At 43.7% G+C, this 24,103-nt stretch overlaps 1 protein-coding gene across 1 annotated transcript in view; it reads right to left on the bottom strand.

Annotated features, from left to right (window-relative positions):
• The window catches only part of frem1a (Fras1 related extracellular matrix 1a), a gene marked incomplete at both ends in the record, with an annotated part of 264,812 nt that extends 240,936 nt beyond the window's left edge, over window positions 1-23,876 (bottom strand). Inside the window, 6 exons of the mRNA XM_079257498.1 lie at window positions 17,317-17,425; window positions 17,498-17,821; window positions 18,667-18,863; window positions 20,085-20,395; window positions 20,490-20,584; window positions 23,646-23,876. Coding sequence (XP_079113624.1) covers window positions 17,317-17,425; window positions 17,498-17,821; window positions 18,667-18,863; window positions 20,085-20,395; window positions 20,490-20,584; window positions 23,646-23,876 — 1,267 coding nt within the window. The remainder of the gene's footprint in view (window positions 1-17,316; window positions 17,426-17,497; window positions 17,822-18,666; window positions 18,864-20,084; window positions 20,396-20,489; window positions 20,585-23,645) is intronic.
• Between the last annotated feature and the right edge of the window lie 227 nt (window positions 23,877-24,103).

Here is a 24,103-nt window from a genome sequence, read left to right on the forward strand (position 1 = left end):
ACCAGTAGACCATCAGACCAGATCAAATTAAACTGGGACCAGTAGACCATCAGACCAGAAAACGTTAAACTGGGACCAGTATATCATCAGACCAGACAACGTTAAACTGGGACCAGTAGACCATCAGACCAGATGCCATTAAACTGGGACCAGTAGACCATAAGACTAGATAACATCAAACTGGGACCAGTAGATCATCAGACCAGACAACGTTAAACTGGGACCAGTAGACCATCAACCAGATGACATTAAACTGGGACCAGTAGACCATCAGACCAGATAACAATAAACTGGGACAAGTAGACCATCAGACCAGATAACATTAAACTGGGACAAGTAGACCATCAGACCAGATGACATTAAACTGGGACAAGAAGATCATCAGACCAGAAAACGTTAAACTGGGACCATCAGACCAGATAGCATTAAACTGGGACCAGTAGACCATCAGACCAGAAAACGTTAAACTGGGACCAGTAGATCATCAGACCAGACAACGTTAAACTGGGACCAGTAGACCATCAGACCAGAAAACATTAAACTGGGACCAGTAGACCATCAGACCAGATAACATTAAACTGGGACAAGTAGACCATCAGACCAGATAACATTAAGCTGGGACCAGTAGACCATCAGACCAGATGACATTAAACTGGGACAAGTAGATCATCAGACCAGAAAACGTTAAACTAGGACCATCAGACCAGATAATATTAAACCTGGACCAGTAGACCATCAACCAGATGACATTAAACTGGGACCAGTAGACCATCAGACCAGATAACAATAAACTGGGACAAGTAGACCATCAGACCAGATAACATTAAACTGGGACAAGTAGACCATCAGACCAGATGACATTAAACTGGGACAAGTAGATCATTAGACCAGACAACGTTAAACTGGGACCAGTAGACCATCAGACCAGAAAACGTTAAATTGGGACCATCAGACCAGATAACATTAAAGTGGGACCAGTAGACCATCAGACCAGATGACATTAAACTGGGACAAGTAGATGATTAGACCAGACAACGTTAAACTGGGACCAGTAGACCATCAGACCAGATAACATTAAACTGGGACCAGTAGACCATCAGACCAGATAGCATTAAACTGGGACCAGTAGACCATCAGACCAGAAAACGTTAAACTGGGACCAGTAGATCATCAGACCAGACAACGTTAAACTGGGACCAGTAGACCATCAGACCAGAAAACGTTAAACTGGGACCAGTAGACCATCAGACCAGATAACATTAAACTGGGACAAGTAGAACATCAGACCAGATAACATTAAGCTGGGACCAGTAGACCATCAGACCAGATGACATTAAACTGGGACAAGTAGATCATCAGACCAGAAAACGTTAAACTGGGACCATCAGACCAGATAACATTAAACTGGGACCAGTAGACCATCAGACCAGAAAACGTTAAACTGGGACCAGTAGACCATCAACCAGATGACATTAAACTGGGACCAGTAGACCATCAAACCAGATAACATTAAACTGGGACCAGTAGACCATCAGACCAGATTACATTAATCTGGGACAAGTAGATCATTAGACCAGACAACGTTAAACTGGGACCAGTAGACCATCAGACCAGAAAACGTTAAACTGGGACCAGTATATCATCAGACCAGACAACGTTAAACTGGGACCAGTAGACCATCAGACCATATGCCATTAAACTGGGACCAGTAGACCATCAGACCAGATAACATTAAACTGGGACCAGTAGACCATCAGACTAGATAACATCAAACTGGGACCAGTAGATCATCAGACCAGACAACGTTAAACTGGGACCAGTAGACCATCAACCAGATGACATTAAACTGGGACCAGTAGACCATCAGACCAGATAACAATAAACTGGGACAAGTAGACCATCAGACCAGATAACATTAAACTGGGACAAGTAGACCATCAGACCAGATGACATTAAACTGGGACAAGAAGATCATTAGACCAGACAACGTTAAACTGGGACCAGTAGACCATCAGACCAGAAAACGTTAAACTGGGACCATCAGACCAGATAACATTAAAGTGGGACCAGTAGACCATCAGACCAGATGACATTAAACTGGGACAAGTAGATGATTAGACCACACAACGTTAAACTGGGACCAGTAGACCATCAGACCAGATTACATTAAACTGGGACCAGTAGACCATCAGACCAGATAGCATTAAACTGGGACCAGTAGACCATCAGACCAGAAAACGTTAAACTGGGACCAGTAGATCATCAGACCAGACAACGTTAAACTGGGACCAGTAGACCATCAGACCAGATAACATTAAACTGGGACAAGTAGACCATCAGACCAGATAACATTAAGCTGGGACCAGTAGACCATCAGACCAGATGACATTAAACTGGGACAAGTAGATCATCAGACCAGAAAACGTTAAACTAGGACCATCAGACCAGATAACATTAAACTGGGACCAGTAGACCATCAACCAGATGACATTAAACTGGGACCAGTAGACCATCAGACCAGATAACAATAAACTGGGACAAGTAGACCATCAGACCAGATAACATTAAACTGGGACAAGTAGACCATCAGACCAGATGACATTAAACTGGGACAAGTAGATCATTAGACCAGACAACGTTAAACTGGGACCAGTAGACCATCAGACCAGGCAACGTTAAATTGGGACCATCAGACCAGATAACATTAAAGTGGGACCAGTAGACCATCAGACCAGATGACATTAAACTGGGACAAGTAGATGATTAGACCAGACAACGTTAAACTGGGACCAGTAGACCATCAGACCAGATAACATTAAACTGGGACCAGTAGACCATCAGACCAGATAGCATTAAACTGGGACCAGTAGACCATCAGACCAGAAAACGTTAAACTGGGACCAGTAGATCATCACACCAGACAACGTTAAACTGGGACCAGTAGACCATCAGACCAGAAAACATTAAGCTGGGACCAGTAGACCATCAGACCAGATGACATTAAACTGGGACAAGTAGATCATCAGACCAGAAAACGTTAAACTGGGACCATCAGACCAGATAACATTAAACTGGGACAAGTAGACCATCAGACCAGATAACATTAAACTGGGACCAGTAGACCATCAGACCAGATAGCATTAAGCTGGGACCAGTAGACCATCAGACCAGAAAACGTTAAACTGGGACCAGTAGATCATCAGACCAGATAACATCAAACATGGACCAGTTGACCATCAGACCAGATAACATCAAACTGGGACCAGTAGACCATCAGACCAGATAACATTAAACAGGGACCATTAGACCATCAGACCAGAAAACGTTAAACTAGGACCAGTAGACCATCAGACCAGATAACATTAAACTGGGACCAGTAGACCAGAAAACGTTAAACTGGGACCAGTAAACCAGATAACATCAAACTGGGACCAGTAGACCATCGGACCAGAAAATGTTAAACTGGGACCAGTAGACCATCAGAACAGAAAACGTTAAACTTGGACCAGTAGACCATCAGACCAGACAACGTTAAACTGGGACCAGTAGACCATCAGACCAGACAACGTTGAACTGGGACCAGTAGACCATCAGACCAGATAACATTAAACTGGGACCAGTAGACCATCAGACCAGAAAACGTTCAACTGGGACCAGTAGACCATCAGACCAGAAAACGTTAAACTGGGACCAGTAGACCATGAAACCAGAAAACGTTAAACTGGGACCAGCAGACCATCAGACCAGAAAACGTTAAACTGGGACCAGTAGACCATCAGACCAGAAAACATTAAACTGGGACCAGTAGACCATCAGACCAGATAACATTAAACTGGGACCAGTAGACCATCAGACCAGATAACATTAACTTGGGACCAGTAGACCATCAGACCAGAAAACGTTAAACTGGGACCAGTAGACCATCAAACCAGAAAACGTTGAACTGGGAGCAGTAGACCATCAGACCAGAAAACGTTAAACTGGGACCAGTAGACCATCAGACCAGACAACGTTAAACTGGGACCAGTAGACCATCAGACCAGATAACATTAAACTGGGACCAGTAGACCATCAGACCAGATAACATTAAACTGGGACCAGTAGACCATCAGACCAGAAAACGTTAAACTGGGACCAGTGAACCATCAGACCAGAAAACGTTAAACTGGGACCAGTAGACCATCAAACCAGAAAACGTTAAACTGGGACCAGTAGACCATCAGACCAGAAAACGTTAAACTGGGACCAGTTGACCATCCGTCCAGACAACGTTTAACTGGGACCAGTAGACCATTAAGCCAGATAACAATTAACTGGGACCAGTAGACCATCAGACCAGAAAACATTAAACTGGGACCAGTGAACCATCAGACCAGACAACGTTAAACTGGGACCAGTAGACCATCAGATCAGATAACATCAAACTGGGACCAGTAGACCATCAGACCAGATGACATTAAACTGGGACAAGTAGATCATCAGACCAGACAACGTTCAACTGGGACCAGTAGACCATCAGACCAGAAAACGTTAAACTGGGACCATCAGACCAGATAACGTTAAACGGGGACCAGTAGACCATCAGACCAGATAACATTAACTGGGTTCAGTAGACCATCAGACCAGATAACATTAACCTGGGACCAGTAGACCATCAGACCAGAAAACATTAAACTGGGACCAGTAGACCATCAGACCAGAAAACATTAAACTGGGACCAGTAGACCATCAGACCAGAAAACGTTAAACTGGGACCAGTTGACCATCCGTCCAGACAACGTTTAACTGGGACCAGTAGACCATCAAGCCATATAACAATTAACTGGGACCAGTAGACCATCAGACCAGATAGCATTAAGCTGGGACCAGTAGACCATCAGACCAGAAAACGTTAAACTGGGACCAGTAGATCTTCAGACCAGATAACATCAAACATGGACCAGTAGATCATCAGACCAGAAAACGTTAAACTAGGACCATCAGACCAGATAACATTAAACTGGGACCAGTAGACCATCGACCAGATGACATTAAACTGGGACAAGTAGACCATCAGACCAGATAACAATAAACTGGGACAAGTAGACCATCAGACCAGATAACATTAAACTGGGACAAGTAGACCATCAGACCAGATGACATTAAACTGGGACAAGTAGATCATTAGACCAGACAACGTTAAACTGGGACCAGTAGACCATCAGACCAGAAAACGTTAAATTGGGACCAGTAGATCATCAGACCAGACAACGTTAAACTGGGACCAGTAGACCATCAGACCAGAAAACATTAAACTGGGACCAGTAGACCATCAGACCAGATAACATTAAACTGGGACAAGTAGACCATCAGACCAGATAACATTAAGCTGGGACCAGTAGACCATCAGACCAGATGACATTAAACTGGGACAAGTAGATCATCAGACCAGAAAACGTTAAACTGGGACCATCAGACCAGATAACATTAAACTGGGACAAGTAGACCATCAGACCAGATAACATTAAACTGGGACCAGTAGAATATCAGACCAGATAGCATTAAGCTGGGACCAGTAGACCATCAGACCAGAAAACGTTAAACTGTGACCAGTAGATCATCAGACCAGATAACATCAAACATGGACCAGTAGACCATCAGACCAGATAACATCAAACTGGGACCAGTAGACCATCAGACCAGATAACATTAAACAGGGACCATTAGACCATCAGACCAGAAAACGTTAAACTAGGACCAGTAGACCATCAGACCAGATAACATTAAACTGGGACCAGTAGACCAGAAAACGTTAAACTGGGACCAGTAAACCAGATAACATCAAACTGGGACCAGTAGACTATCAGACTAGTTAACATTAAACTGGGACCAGTACACCATCGGACCAGAAAATGTTAAACTGGGACCTGTAGACCATCAGAACAGAAAACGTTAAACTTGGACCAGTAGACCATCAGACCAGACAACGTTAAACTGGGACCAGTAGACCATCAGACCAGAAAACATTAAACTGGGACCAGTAGACCATCAGACCAGACAACGTTGAACTGGGACCAGTAGACCATCAGACCAGATAACATTAAACTGGGACCAGTAGACCATCAGACCAGAAAACGTTCAACTGGGACCAGTAGACCATCAGACCAGAAAACGTTAAACTGGGACCAGTAGACCATCAAACCAGACAACATTGAACTGGGACCAGTAGACCATCAGACCAGATAACATCAAACTGGGACCAGTAGACCATCAGACCAGAAAACGTTCAACTGGGACCAGTAGACCATCAGACCAGAAAATGTTAAACTGGGACCAGTAGACCATCAAACCAGAAAACGTTAAACTGGGACCAGCAGACCATCAGACCAGAAAACGTTAAACTGGGACCAGTAGACCATCAGACCAGAAAACATTAAACTGGGACCAGTAGACCATCAGACCAGATAACATTAAACTGGGACCAGTAGACCATCAGACCAGATAACATTAACTTAGGACCAGTAGACCATCAGACCAGAAAACGTTAAACTGGGACCAGTAGACCATCAAACCAGAAAACGTTGAACTGGGAGCAGTAGACCATCAGACCAGAAAACGTTAAACTGGGACCAGTAGACCATCAGACCAGACAACGTTAAACTGGGACCAGTAGACCATCAGACCAGATAACATTAAACTGGGACCAGTAGACCATCAGACCAGATAACATTAAACTGGGACCAGTAGACCATCAGACCAGAAAACGTTTAACTGGGACCAGTAGACCATTAAGCCAGATAACAATTAACTGGGACCAGTAGACCATCAGACCAGAAAACATTAAACTGGGACCAGTGAACCATCAGACCAGAAAACGTTAAACTGGGACCAGTAGACCATCAAACCAGAAAACGTTAAACTGGGACCAGTAGACCATCAGACCAGAAAACGTTAAACTGGGACCAGTTGACCATCCGTCCAGACAACGTTTAACTGGGACCAGTAGACCATTAAGCCAGATAACAATTAACTGGGACCAGTAGACCATCAGACCAGAAAACATTAAACTGGGACCAGTGAACCATCAGACCAGACAACGTTAAACTGGGACCAGTAGACCATCAGATCAGATAACATCAAACTGGGACCAGTAGACCATCAGACCAGATAACATTAAACTGGGACCAGTAGACCATCAGACCAGATGACATTAAACTGGGACAAGTACATCATCAGACCAGACAACGTTAAACTGGGACCAGTAGACCATCAGACCAGAAAACGTTAAACTGGGACCATCAGACCAGATAACGTTAAACTGGGACCAGTAGACCATCAGACCAGAATACATTAAACTGGGACCAGTAGACCATCAGACCAGATAACATTAACTGGGTTCAGTAGACCATCAGCCCAGATAACATTAACCTGGGACCAGTAGACCATCAGACCAGAAAACATTAAACTGGGACCAGTAGACCATCAGACCAGAAAACGTTAAACTGGGACCAGTTGACCATCCGTCCAGACAACGTTTCACTGGGACCAGTAGACCATCAAGCCATATAACAATTAACTGGGACCAGTAGACCATCAGACCAGATAGCATTAAGCTGGGACCAGTAGACCATCAGACCAGAAAACGTTAAACTGGGACCAGTAGATCATCAGACCAGATAACATCAAACATGGACCAGTAGACCATCAGACCAGATAACATCAAACTGGGACCAGTAGACCATCAGACCAGATAACATTAAACAGGGACCATTAGACCATCAGACCAGAAAACGTTAAACTGGGACCAGTAGACCATCAGACCAGATAACATTAAACTGGGACCAGTAGACCAGAAAACGTTAAACTGGGACCAGTAAACCAGATAACATCAAACTGGGACCAGTAGCCCATCAGACTAGTTAACATTAAACTGGGACCAGTAGACCATCGGACCAGAAAATGTTAAACTGGGACCAGTAGACCATCAGAACAGAAAACGTTAAACTTGGACCAGTAGACCATCAGACCAGACAACGTTAAACTGGGACCAGTAGACCATCAGACCAGATAACATTAAACTGGGACCAGTAGACCATCAGACCAGACAACGTTGAACTGGGACCAGTAGACCATCAGACCAGATAACATTAAACTGGGACCAGTAGACCATCAGACCAGAAAACGTTCAACTGGGACCAGTAGACCATCAGACCAGAAAACGTTAAACTGGGACCAGTAGACCATCAAACCAGAAAACGTTAAACTGGGACCAGCAGACCATCAGACCAGAAAACGTTAAACTGGGACCAGTAGACCATCAGACCAGAAAACGTTAAACTGGGACCAGTAGACCATCAGACCAGATAACATTAAACTGGGACCAGTAGACCATCAGACCAGATAACATTAACTTGGGACCAGTAGACCATCAGACCAGAAAACGTTAAACTGGGACCAGTAGACCATCAAACCAGAAAACGTTGAACTGGGAGCAGTAGACCATCAGACCAGACACCATTAAACTGGGACCAGTAGACCATCAGACCAGATAACATTAACTTGGGACCAGTAGACCATCAGACCAGAAAACGTTAAACTGGGACCAGTAGACCATCAGACCAGAAAACGTTAAACTGGGACCAGTAGACCATCAGACCAGATAACGTTAAACTGGGACCAGTAGACCATCAGACCAGAATACATTAAACTGGGACCAGTAGACCATCAGACCAGATAACATTAAACTGGGACCAGTAGACCATCAGACCAGAGAACGTTAAACTGGGACCAGTGAACCATCAGACCAGAAAACGTTAAACTGGGACCAGTAGACCATCAAACCAGAAAACGTTAAACTGGGACCAGTAGACCATCAGACCAGAAAACATTAAACTGGGACCAGTTGACCATCAGTCCAGACAACGTTTAACTGGGACCAGTAGACCATCAAGCCAGATAACAATTAACTGGGACCAGTAGACCATCAGACCAGATGACATTAAACTGGGACCAGTAGACCATCAGACCAGATAACATTAAACTGGGACCAGTAGACCATCAGACCAGATGACATTAAACTGGGACAAGTAGATCATCAGACCAGACAACGTTAAACTGGGACCAGTAGACCATCAGACCAGAAAACGTTAAACTGGGACCATCAGACCAGATAACGTTAAACTGGGACCAGTAGACCATCAGACCAGAATACATTAAACTGGGACCAGTAGACCATCAGACCAGATAACATTAACTGGGTTCAGTAGACCATCAGACCAGATAACATTAACCTGGGACCAGTAGACCATCAAACCAGAAAACATTAAACTGGGACCAGTAGACCATCAGACCAGAAAACATTAACTGGGTTCAGTAGACCATCAGACCAGATAACATTAACCTGGGACCAGTAGACCATCAGACCAGATGACATTAAACTGGGACCAGTAGACCATCAGACCAGATAACATTAAACTGGGACCAGTAGACCATCAGACCAGATGACATAAAACTGGGACAAGTAGATCATCAGACCAGACAACGTTAAACTGGGACCAGTAGACCATCAGACCAGAAAACGTTAAACTGGGACCATCAGACCAGATAACATTAAACTGGGACCAGTAGACCATCAGACCAGAAAATATTAATTGGGTTCAGTAGACCATCAGACCAGATAACATTAACCTGGGACCAGTAGACCATCAGACCAGAAAACATTAAACTGGGACCAGTAGACCATCAGACCAGATAACATCAAACTGGGACCAGTAGACCATCAGACGAGAAAACATTAAACTGGGACCAGTAGACCATCAGACCAGATACTATCAAACTGGGACCAGTAAACCAGACAATGTTAAACTGGGACCAGTAGACCATCAGACCAGAAAACATTAAACTGGGACCAGTAGACCATCAGACCAGATAACATCAAACTGGGACCAGTAGACCATCAGACCAGAAAACATTAAACTGGGACCAGTAGACCATCTGACCAGATACTATCAAACTGGGACCAGTAAACCAGACAATGTTAAACTGGGACCAGTAGACCATTAGACCAGACAACGTTAAACTGGAACCAGTAGACCATCAGACCAGATAACATCAAACTGGGACCAGTAGACCATCAAACCAGAAAACATTAAACTGGGACCAGTAGACCATCAGACCAGAAAACGTTAAACTGGGACCAGTAGACCATCAGACCAGAAAACATTAACTGGGTTCAGTAGACCATCAGACCAGATAACATTAACCTGGGACCAGTACACCATCAGACCAGAAAACATTAAACTGGGACCAGTAGACCATCAGACCAGATAACATCAAACTGGGACCAGTAGACCATCAGACCAGAAAACATTAAACTGGGACCAGTAGACCATCAGACCAGATACTATCAAACTGGGACCAGTAAACCAGACAATGTTAAACTGGGACCAGTAGACCATCAGACCAGAAAACATTAAACTGGGACCAGTAGACCATCAGACCAGATAACATCAAACTGGGACCAGTAGACCATCAGACCAGAAAACATTAAACTGGGACCAGTAGACCATCTGACCAGATACTATCAAACTGGGACCAGTAAACCAGACAATGTTAAACTGGGACCAGTAGACCATTAGACCAGACAACGTTAAACTGGGACCAGTAGACCATCAGACCAGATAACATCAAACTGGGACCAGTAGACCATCAAACTAGAAAATGTTAAACTGGGACCATCAGACCAGATAACATTAAACTGTGACCAGTAGACCATCAGACTAGATAACATTAAACTGGGACCAGTAGACCATCAGACCAGATAATATTAAACTGTGACCAGTAGACCATCAGACCAGATAACATCAAACTGGGACCAGTAGACCATCAGACCAGAAAACATTAAACTGGGACGAGTAGACCATCAGACCAGATACTATCAAACTGGGACCACTAAACCAGACAATGTTAAACTGGGACCAGTAGACCATCAGACCAGAAAACATCAAACTGGGACCAGTAGACCATCTGACCAGATAACATCAAACTGGGACCAGTAGACCATCAGACCAGATAACATTAAACTGGGACCAGTAGACCATCAGACCAGATACTATCAAACTGGGACCAGTAAACTAGACAACGTTAAACTGGGACCAGTAGACCATCAGACCAGAAAACGTTAAACTGGGACCATCAGACCAGATAACATTAAACTGGGACCAGTTGACCATCAGTCCAGACAACGTTTAACTGGGACCAGTAGACCATCAAGCCAGATAACAATTAACTGGGACCAGTAGACCATCAGACCAGATGACATTAAACTGGGACCAGTAGACCATCAGACCAGATAACATTAAACTGGGACCAGTAGACCATCAGACCAGATGACATTAAACTGGGACAAGTAGATCATCAGACCAGACAACGTTAAACTGGGACCAGTAGACCATCAGACCAGAAAACGTTAAACTGGGACCATCAGACCAGATAACGTTAAACTGGGACCAGTAGACCATCAGACCAGAATACATTAAACTGGGACCAGTAGACCATCAGACCAGATAACATTAACTGGGTTCAGTAGACCATCAGACCAGATAACATTAACCTGGGACCAGTAGACCATCAAACCAGAAAACATTAAACTGGGACCAGTAGACCATCAGACCAGAAAACATTAACTGGGTTCAGTAGACCATCAGACCAGATAACATTAACCTGGGACCAGTAGACCATCAGACCAGATGACATTAAACTGGGACCAGTAGACCATCAGACCAGATAACATTAAACTGGGACCAGTAGACCATCAGACCAGATGACATAAAACTGGGACAAGTAGATCATCAGACCAGACAACGTTAAACTGGGACCAGTAGACCATCAGACCAGAAAACGTTAAACTGGGACCATCAGACCAGATAACATTAAACTGGGACCAGTAGACCATCAGACCAGAAAATATTAATTGGGTTCAGTAGACCATCAGACCAGATAACATTAACCTGGGACCAGTAGACCATCAGACCAGAAAACATTAAACTGGGACCAGTAGACCATCAGACCAGATAACATCAAACTGGGACCAGTAGACCATCAGACGAGAAAACATTAAACTGGGACCAGTAGACCATCAGACCAGATACTATCAAACTGGGACCAGTAAACCAGACAATGTTAAACTGGGACCAGTAGACCATCAGACCAGAAAACATTAAACTGGGACCAGTAGACCATCAGACCAGATAACATCAAACTGGGACCAGTAGACCATCAGACCAGAAAACATTAAACTGGGACCAGTAGACCATCTGACCAGATACTATCAAACTGGGACCAGTAAACCAGACAATGTTAAACTGGGACCAGTAGACCATTAGACCAGACAACGTTAAACTGGAACCAGTAGACCATCAGACCAGATAACATCAAACTGGGACCAGTAGACCATCAAACCAGAAAACATTAAACTGGGACCAGTAGACCATCAGACCAGAAAACGTTAAACTGGGACCAGTAGACCATCAGACCAGAAAACATTAACTGGGTTCAGTAGACCATCAGACCAGATAACATTAACCTGGGACCAGTACACCATCAGACCAGAAAACATTAAACTGGGACCAGTAGACCATCAGACCAGATAACATCAAACTGGGACCAGTAGACCATCAGACCAGAAAACATTAAACTGGGACCAGTAGACCATCAGACCAGATACTATCAAACTGGGACCAGTAAACCAGACAATGTTAAACTGGGACCAGTAGACCATCAGACCAGAAAACATTAAACTGGGACCAGTAGACCATCAGACCAGATAACATCAAACTGGGACCAGTAGACCATCAGACCAGAAAACATTAAACTGGGACCAGTAGACCATCTGACCAGATACTATCAAACTGGGACCAGTAAACCAGACAATGTTAAACTGGGACCAGTAGACCATTAGACCAGACAACGTTAAACTGGGACCAGTAGACCATCAGACCAGATAACATCAAACTGGGACCAGTAGACCATCAAACTAGAAAATGTTAAACTGGGACCATCAGACCAGATAACATTAAACTGTGACCAGTAGACCATCAGACTAGATAACATTAAACTGGGACCAGTAGACCATCAGACCAGATAATATTAAACTGTGACCAGTAGACCATCAGACCAGATAACATCAAACTGGGACCAGTAGACCATCAGACCAGAAAACATTAAACTGGGACGAGTAGACCATCAGACCAGATACTATCAAACTGGGACCACTAAACCAGACAATGTTAAACTGGGACCAGTAGACCATCAGACCAGAAAACATCAAACTGGGACCAGTAGACCATCTGACCAGATAACATCAAACTGGGACCAGTAGACCATCAGACCAGATAACATTAAACTGGGACCAGTAGACCATCAGACCAGATACTATCAAACTGGGACCAGTAAACTAGACAACGTTAAACTGGGACCAGTAGACCATCAGACCAGAAAACGTTAAACTGGGACCATCAGACCAGATAACATTAAACTGGGACCAGTAGACCATCAGACCAGAAAATATTAATTGGGTTCAGTAGACCATCAGACCAGATAACATTAACCTGGGACCAGTAGACCATCAGACCAGAAAACATTAAACTGGGACCAGTAGACCATCAGACCAGATAACATCAAACTGGGACCAGTAGACCATCAGACGAGAAAACATTAAACTGGGACCAGTAGACCATCAGACCAGATACTATCAAACTGGGACCAGTAAACCAGACAATGTTAAACTGGGACCAGTAGACCATCAGACCAGAAAACATTAAACTGGGACCAGTAGACCATCAGACCAGATAACATCAAACTGGGACCAGTAGACCATCAGACCAGAAAACATTAAACTGGGACCAGTAGACCATCTGACCAGATACTATCAAACTGGGACCAGTAAACCAGACAATGTTAAACTGGGACCAGTAGACCATTAGACCAGACAACGTTAAACTGGAACCAGTAGACCATCAGACCAGATAACATCAAACTGGGACCAGTAGACCATCAAACCAGAAAACATTAAACTGGGACCAGTAGACCATCAGACCAGAAAACGTTAAACTGGGACCAGTAGACCATCAGACCAGAAAACATTAACTGGGTTCAGTAGACCATCAGACCAGATAACATTAACCTGGGACCAGTACACCATCAGACCAGAAAACATTAAACTGGGACCAGTAGACCATCAGACCAGATAACATCAAACTGGGACCAGTAGACCATCAGACCAGAAAACATTAAACTGGGACCAGTAGACCATCAGACCAGATACTATCAAACTGGGACCAGTAAACCAGACAATGTTAAACTGGGACCAGTAGACCATCAGACCAGAAAACATTAAACTGGGACCAGTAGACCATCAGACCAGATAACATCAAACTGGGACCAGTAGACCATCAGACCAGAAAACATTAAACTGGGACCAGTAGACCATCTGACCAGATACTATCAAACTGGGACCAGTAAACCAGACAATGTTAAACTGGGACCAGTAGACCATTAGACCAGACAACGTTAAACTGGGACCAGTAGACCATCAGACCAGATAACATCAAACTGGGACCAGTAGACCATCAAACCAGAAAATGTTAAACTGGGACCATCAGACCAGATAACATTAAACTGTGACCAGTAGACCATCAGACTAGATAACATTAAACTGGGACCAGTAGACCATCAGACCAGATAATATTAAACTGTGACCAGTAGACCATCAGACCAGATAACATCAAACTGGGACCAGTAGACCATCAGACCAGAAAACATTAAACTGGGACCAGTAGACCATCAGACCAGATACTATCAAACTGGGACCACTAAACCAGACAATGTTAAACTGGGACCAGTAGACCATCAGACCAGAAAACATCAAACTGGGACCAGTAGACCATCAGACCAGATAACATCAAACTGGGACCAGTAGACCATCAGACCAGATGACATTAAACTGGGACAAGTAGATCATCAGACCAGACAACGTTAAACTGGGACCAGTAGACCATCAGACCAGAAAACGTTAAACTGGGACCATCAGACCAGATAACATTAAACTGGGACCAGTAGACCATCAGACCAGAAAACATTAACTGGGTTCAGTAGACCATCAGACCAGATAACATTAACCTGGGACCAGTAGACCATCAGACCAGAAAACATTAAACTGGGACCAGTAGACCATCAGACCAGATAACATCAAACTGGGACCAGTAGACCATCAGACCAGAAAACATTAAACTGGGACCAGTAGACCATCAGACCAGATACTATCAAACTGGGACCAGTAAACCAGACAATGTTAAACTGGGACCAGTAGACCATCAGACCAGAAAACATTAAACTGGGACCAGTAGACCATCAGACCAGATAACATCAAACTGGGACCAGTGGACCATCAGACCAGAAAACATTAAACTGGGACCAGTAGACCATCTGACCAGATACTATCAAACTGGGACCAGTAAACCAGACAATGTTAAACTGGGACCAGTAGACCATTAGACCAGACAACGTTAAACTGGAACCAGTAGACCATCAGACCAGATAACATCAAACTGGGACCAGTAGACCATCAAACCAGAAAACATTAAACTGGGACCAGTAGACCATCAGACCAGAAAACGTTAAACTGGGACCAGTAGACCATCAGACCAGAAAACATTAACTGGGTTCAGTAGACCATCAGACCAGATAACATTAACCTGGGACCAGTAGACCATCAGACCAGAAAACATTAAACTGGGACCAGTAGACCATTAGACCAGATAACATTAAACTGGGACCAGTAGACCATCAGACCAGATACTATCAAACTGGGACCAGTAAACCAGACAATGTTAAACTGGGACCAGTAGACCATCAGACCAGAAAACATTAAACTGGGACCAGTAGACCATCAGACCAGATAACATCAAACTGGGACCAGTAGACCATCAGACCAGAAAACATTAAACTGGGACCAGTAGACCATCTGACCAGATACTATCAAACTGGGACCAGTAAACCAGACAATGTTAAACTGGGACCAGTAGACCATTAGACCAGACAACGTTAAACTGGGACCAGTAGACCATCAGACCAGATAACATCAAACTGGGACCAGTAGACCATCAAACCAGAAAATGTTAAACTGGGACCATCAGACCAGATAACATTAAACTGTGACCAGTAGACCATCAGACTAGATAACATTAAACTGGGACCAGTAGACCATCAGACCAGATAACATTAAACTGTGACCAGTAGACCATCAGACCAGATAACATCAAACTGGGACCAGTAGACCATCAGACCAGAAAACATTAAACTGGGACCAGTAGACCATCAGACCAAATACTATCAAACTGGGACCACTAAACCAGACAATGTTAAACTGGGACCAGTAGACCATCAGACCAGAAAACATCAAACTGGGACCAGTAGACCATCAGACCAGATACTATCAAACTGGGACCAGTAAACTAGACAATGTTAAACTGGGACCAGTAGACCATCAGACCAGAAAACATCAAACTGGGACCAGTAGATCATCAGACCAGACAACGTTAAACTGGGACCAGTAGACCATCACACCAGAAAATGTTAAACTGGGACCATCAGACCAGATAACATTAAACTGTGACCAGTAGACCATCAGACTAGATAACATTAAACTGGGACCAGTAGACCATCAGACCAGATAACATTAAACTGTGACCAGTAGACCATCAGACCAGATAACATCAAACTGGGACCAGTAGACCATCAGACCAGATAACATTAACTGGGTTCAGTAGACCATCAGACCAGATAATATTAAACTGGGACCAGTAGACCATCAGACCAGATAACATTAACTGGGTTCAGTAGACCATCAGACCAGATAATATTAAACTGGGACCAGTAGACCATCAGACCAGATAACATTAACTGGGTTCAGTAGACCATCAGACCAGAAAACATTAAACTGGGACCAGTAGACCATCAGACCAGATAACATTAACTGGGTTCAGTAGACCATCAGACCAGATAATATTAACCTGGGACCAGTAGACCATCAGACCAGAAAACATTAAACTGGGACCAGTAGACCATCAGACCAGATAACATCAAACTGGGACCAGTAGACCATCAGACCAGAAAACATTAAACTGGGACCAGTAGACCATCAGACCAGATACTATCAAACTGGGACCAGTAAACCAGACAATGTTAAACTGGGACCAGTAGACCATCAGACCAGATAACATTAAACTGGGACCAGTAGACCATCAGACCAGTCAACATTGAACAGCGTTTTGAGCGTACCCATGTTCCAGGACACTCGGGGTGCATTGGTGTCTGCATTCCTGACAGACATGTGAAGAGTCACTGATGGGCTCTTCTCAAAGAAAAAATCGTGAACCTCAATTTCCACCTGGAAGAAAAATGTGGTTTCACTAAATGTTGGTTTTACATTCTGCAGACATGATAAAACAATATGTTTCACCTCATAAGTCCTGCGTTGGGGGTGTGAGGAGTTGGGAGGCTGGTATCCTATCAGCATGTCATTCAGATCGAGCCAAGTAAAGGAGGAGATTGGTCGAGTGTGGTCGGACAAATGGGTGATGAAACCATCAACAGGCGGTTTGGTGATGTTAAAAACCAAAAGCTGCTTCGGAGTTTCCTCATCTTCAGCGTCGATTGTAGCGGTGGAGAGCGGAGTGAGTATGAACTGGTCTACTTCCAGGATGAACATGGACATGAAGGATGGCTTGGGAGGCTGGTTGGGCATAGCACCAACTATCTTCACTGGAATCCAGGCCTGCTCCGACTGCATTAGAAAGATTTCTTCAAAGAATGCACATTTATTTTGTATTCCATAGAAAATCAAAGATGTGTATAAAACTTAAAAGGCTTTTTATTAGCAAATATCGAGTTTTGCTTTCATAATTACATATTTTACTGAAGTTCAACTGAAACTGCATCCAAATGAAAACATCTGAGCTTAGAATGACTTATGTATAAATATAAAGGTGGAGTTTCACCCAGCATAAGGCTGCAATGTTGCATCGCCATCTTTTGTGTGTGTGTATGTGGTGGTGGGGGGGCAAACACATCTGTAGATCTTTGCTTCAGGACTACAGAACTGAGGTGGAGGCTGCAGCTTTCTGTTGGACAGGTAAGTTCATTCAGTCTAACAGTGAAGTTTATTTTGGTGTCATTTCAGAAACAAGGCAGGTAGTCCAGCAGCTACTTTATCCTCCTGTTTCAGTCGCATCATTTACTGTTACTGCTGTGTATAACGCAGAGATGCTAATTTGTTAGCTAGCCTACAGTAGGAAACTGCTATTGCAGCAATTTACTGTTATTGCTGTTCACAGAAGTTGTACCAGCAGGACACCGACTGCTGCTTTCACACACATGCCAAGACAGGGGAAGGAGCCAAGACAGGGCGCCAACTCCCCAACATTACCCACGCCAGCTTTAAACAGCGAGGTGCCAAAGAACACTACTTTGTGTGTGTGTGTGTGTGTGTGTGTGTGTGTGTGTGTGTGTGTGTGTGTGTGTGTGTAAATCTCATACCTAACAAGTTTAATATATTTTACCCCCTAAACAATAGAATAGCCATAAATTGTTCCCCAGACTTTGTGATTTGTCGCTTTGCAGTTAACTTACCTGATATGTGCTTCCACTCCTGGTGTCCTTCAGGTCTAGCCTGATGGCGATGTAGTCCACATCTGGAGATGGAGGGTCTATGTGCTGATACTTCAGCCCCATCACCAGAAAGGAATCACAGGGTAGTTTGGTGACCTTCACTAGCTTCAAACCTTTCAGGCAATCTTCAGTTTTACACATCGCTCTGGCTTTATTATCTGAATAATAAAGAAACCGTTTACAGAAAAAATCACGTTGATTATTTGGTGTCATGTAATACATTTGCTTCTGTCTTCACTTTAATATAATATAACAAAAAGTCCATTCATTTGAAATGGAGTGCCACAAGGATCTGTTCTGGGTCCACTTCTTTTAGTTATATCCAACAAGTCTTTAATCAGTGTATCATATACACCACACACTCACATACATGACAAAATGTTGCATTTAATATACCTCAGATATGGAAACATTAATCTTTTAACCTTTGTTTTTGCTTAGTTATTATTACCAGCAAATTTACGCATTAGTAAGGCGCAGTAGTTCACCTTACTGATTAAATAAATGAGTCTGTGATGCTCCATCACTGGTCTCTCCTGTGTTTTACATCGCAACACAGAAATCCAACATGTAATAAGTATTCTACAGGCCATCCTCAGCTTGATCACCGATCACGTAACTTGCACATCAGTAACATTCGTTGGTGGTAAAAAGATTAAAAAATCTGGATAGCTGCTAGCGGCTCAGCTGCTACAGCTAGCTTCTCCTGTGTCTTTGGATGTTGCTGTGGGTTTCATGATGATGGATTTCATGTTCCAGACCACTCACCTTAAATTACGGGATAAATGTCTGCAAAGGGATAAATACCTGGAAGCCTCTTTGCTACACAGTATCAGCTACACAACTTAACACTGATAGTTTTCGGTGGTATTGTTCCGTTTTCTGCATGTAGTGACGGAGAGCCAAACTCCTTAAAAACAGACCAAATTACTTACATAACGATGCAGCAGACAGACGAAACTGTTTGTCTGTCTGTGTATCCATTTTCGGCTGGACACAGTGGTGGTGAATTCCAGACCTGTCAGCTGGATTCATGGTTCCAACTTAAACATTTATACCAGAACGGATTTTATATTTATTTTATAATATTGTTGGGATCAATCACCTTTTTTTCTCTCTTTATCAATTTGAAACGGTAAACTCAAATCTGGCTGCTTTTAATCTTTTCATTTTAAGATTTTAAAAAGAATTAAACTTTAAAAAGACCCAGGAACAGAAACCGAACAGAATTTTAATATTCAGTTTGTCAGACTTCCGAAAAACTGACTGGGAAGTTTTTGTTTGTTGAACGACACCCTTTCACATGATCAGCTCAGGCGTAGAGTCCCACCTGGTCCTGCATCAGAGGTAGAGTACTAAACGCTGAGTTTTCTGGTTACCTAGCTGCTGACGCAGGTGAATGAAGCTCTCTGGCTCATCCCCTCTCTTGGTGGCTTGCTCTGGCTCTCCAGTGACCAGCTGGCCATGAGCAGGCAGTTGGGTGTCATGGTGGTCAATGTGGATGCTGCATTCCAGGGTTGACTTCTTTTCGTAGTGGAAGGATACCACGTTGCCATCAATGGCATCGGAGAGGCCGTAAAACTCAGGGACCTCCAGAAGTTTGGGCCCCAGCTTAATGATGCTACAATCAGGCTCCATAATGTCCACATGGAGAGAGAACGCCTCCATGTATGTCTGTGTCTCAGTGAACCTGATCAAAAACAAATTGAAGGACGCAAACATTAAACTCGTCTACTTTATCAATACTTATTTTTCTCCTGTGGAACCCTTTGCTCTGGTTTTACCTGTACAAGCGAAGCCTGACTGTGTCCTCATTTAAAAGAGGGCAGCCATTGTGGACGTACTTTACTTCATCATCCAGATAGTGGCAATCAAATACCTTGAAAGGAAAAGAGAGTCAAACATAAGAACATCTGGAACATCAGGGTTACCTCTGCTACTGGTAGCCAGAAGAAGAGGTACTTGTAAGAGGAGAGCAGTCAGTAGCTGAATCATGTTTTTTAGCTGTGTAGTTGCATCACAAATCATCATCCAGGGACTTAAAGTGACACTGTTTCTGGCTAGCTATTGTGGATATAAGGAAGGGTGCTAATAATACTTTATCGAACATTTTCCTGAAGCTAGCCTGCTGTTTAGCTAGCTCTGTGGCAAGGTGACCTGCAAAGGAAACAATAAGTTTTAAACTGTTTGATTGCACAATATTTCTACAAATAACCCTAAAATCAACTATTACACATCAGGAAGATTAAAGCTGCATCTTCAGTAAACTTTTAATAGCGTCCAGGTTAGGAACAGTTTTGGATTCAGGAGGTCATTCCAGAATTTCGGGGCAGCAATGGCAAAGGAAGGACCACCACGGTGGCTCGGCCTGTTCTGGAGGCACCACAAAGAGCCTTTTGCCAGAGGAGCCCAAGGATCAACCTGGAATCTACAGAGTTTATGTTGAATCTACCAACATAAGCTCTGTGGAGAGTTTCCGAGATTGGGGTGATGTGCTTACATTTACGAGCACCTGCTAGAAGATGAGCATCAGAAGTTTGGACCAATCGAAATTGGTTCTGGAAAACTGGTTTATATTGATGCAACGTGGTCTGAAGACACATGGACATGGTGTCCTCTGGGACAAAGAGGAACTGTCCAGATTGTTACCAGCATTAGTGGTTCAATGGGGGGTGTTAGTTGGTAACCTGTGAAGCACCGGTAATCCAGAAAGGTTCATGCAGGTTCTGGAGCAACATGCTGCATCTAAGCAACGTCTTTTCTGGGGACATTCCTGCTTATTTCAGCAAGGCATTGCCAAACCACATTCTGCAGGGGTTCCAGCAGTGTGGCTTTGAAGTAAACCAGTACGGGTACTAGACGGCCTGCCAGCAATCCTGACCAGCCTCCCACTGAAGGTGTGCAGAACTGAGAGGTCAAAGCCACAACGGGAAACTGAATGTTAAAGGAAAGGCGATGTAACACAGCGGTAGACATAATCGTGTCCCAGCTTTATTAGAACCTGTTGCAGGCAAATAAACTAAGTTGAAATATAAAAAATAAATATTGTTTCCTTGCTGTGACTAAACTAGGTAAAGGTAAAAAGGATAATTGATTTCTGTTTTTATCATTTCATTGGAGTTGGGGTTGAACTTCTGAGCAAGAAAAAAACTTGCAGTTTAGAGATTAAATAAGTTCATATTTAGCTAAATAAAACTGAATATGAATTTTAGAAGTTTAAAAAAACCTGCTGTCATCACATAATAAACAATATAAAATGAATAAAATAAGACTTTTAAGCGGCTGAACTGTCACCAACTCGTCCACAGCTTGTCGTCACGACACCTGAGCAAAGGAATGAAATGTCTTGTGGGTTCATTCCCAGCAAAGTTTTCATGGTAAACTTTTAAAAGTATGTCTACAGCAGCTGACGGCATCTGTCATCACAGACTTATTAGAGAGGAGACAAGCCGTCTACGCTGGAAAACAAAGGGAGACACATTGAGACATCACTCCTCCGTTTCCTCTGAACGTCCCACTTTACTTGACATGAAGACATTCTGCTTTGAACTAAACATTACCCTGCCTGATGTGCGGGTCCAGCAAACCGGCTCTGGCTTGTCCAGACGTGGACTAACCCTCTAGACGTGTTCATGACATTAGTGGCAGGTTCTTTTAGCTCATGTATGCTGTGATGCAGGGCTTCCATATGTCTGATCTTTTTCCTCCAGATGTACAGTTTGATCTGGATCTATGGAATTTTGACGATAAGTTCACCTTTGACCTCTTTGTTGCATTCTTCAAATGATTCCTAAAACTATTTAGAAGTGTAGCAGGATGCATTATAAAAGACGGCACCGCTGCTCCAACTGGGGAATACTCCCCCGTCAGGCGATGAATGTACACTGCAGTAACGTTTTGATTAGTGGTCCATGTCAGGCAAACATCAAAGTTGCGGCCCGTCCATGATGTTGGCCTTCTGTCATAGATTTTCCTGGTAAATTATCCACAACCACCTGAAGGTCTTTGACTAAAGTCCCGTTTCCACCAACAGTTCCGGTTCGGGACAGTAAACGCTGGTATCAGCCAGATAGTGATGGATGTAGTGTGTCACGATCTTACCAAACCAACCCAAAAGAGAAGAGCTTGACATGCTAAAATCCTCTGATTAGTGTCTTCCTGTGTGACTCAGCCAAAAGAACAAATCAGGAACAGCTCCAGGTTTAAATATACGGGAAATGTATTCATGTTTAAAGCCAGAAGACAAACCTGCTGGATGCCCAGCACCATTCTTCAGGTCTAGCTCACTTTCCTTTGTGTTATTGTCCATAAAGTTAAGGTTAAGGGTCTACCAGGTAAGGGTCTCCCAGATAAAGGCTCACTGGGTAAGGGTCTACCAGGTAAGGGTTTACAAGATAAAGACCTGCTAGGTAAGGATCTACCAGGTAAAAGCCTACCAGGTAAGGGGCAACCAGGTAAAGGTTTACCAGGTCTGGGTCTATCAGTTAAAGGTTTAGCAGGTAAGGGTCTGCCAGATTAAGGCCTACCAGGTATGGGCCTACCAGGCAAGGTTTGAAAAAGGAGAGTCTCTTAGGTAGGGGTATGGTTGATGTGGAAACACAGCAGAGATCAGGGTTTACATGACCAAACCACATTAAACCAAATCGTCCTGAGCTGGACCCCTTGGTGGAAATGGGACTTATATAATACACTTAACACATAGTCCAGTTCTGAAGCTGGAGTGCAGTCCTGGACAGCCAGGAAAATCTGCCTGAATGACGAGCATTAAATGACAGCCAGCTTTGAGGCATTTTTCTGTGACACTAATGATGTTTTGTGCGGTCATGTTAGCTGTCAGGCAGTGTAATCGTCATCGTTAAACTCTACAGCTCTGTTTTACTACCCATGTTGACGTGCTTAAAGCACACACAGATTTTCAGTTTCAGGGATTGTTCCATTACCTGAGGCAGGAGTTTCCCAATTCTTTGAGTTATGGGCTCTTTTAACACGACTTCCACCTTGCACGTATCCTTCTGACCGAGAATATGGAACTGCAGGTCACCCTCCTGTAGGTAGGCTGATTGACCTCGCTTCACCTTTAAACCTCTGTTGACTTTTACGAGGGAGGCATGAGATCCGAGCAGGAGCACTGACAGCAACGTCAAGGCCAGCATTTGACCTGGTGAACCCATCATTTCCAGACTCAAGCCAAAGTCCTGTAGGGTCTGTTGTTGGTCCTCTAGCAGCAAAGCAGCTCAGTTAAAGGCTAGGATCGACAGATGCCTTTCTGCTGGTTGCATGATGAGCCATTTACATGATCAGTCAGGACCTGAGAAGAAAAAGGAAATGTTTCACGTTCATGCAAAAACAAGCATCTCAGTACAGAAGCTCAGAGTGGCCACACTCGTATGTTTTTTAA

This window comes from Telmatherina bonti (genome assembly GCF_933228915.1).
Source record: "Telmatherina bonti genome assembly, chromosome: 18".
Taxonomy (NCBI): Eukaryota; Metazoa; Chordata; class Actinopteri; order Atheriniformes; family Telmatherinidae; genus Telmatherina; species Telmatherina bonti.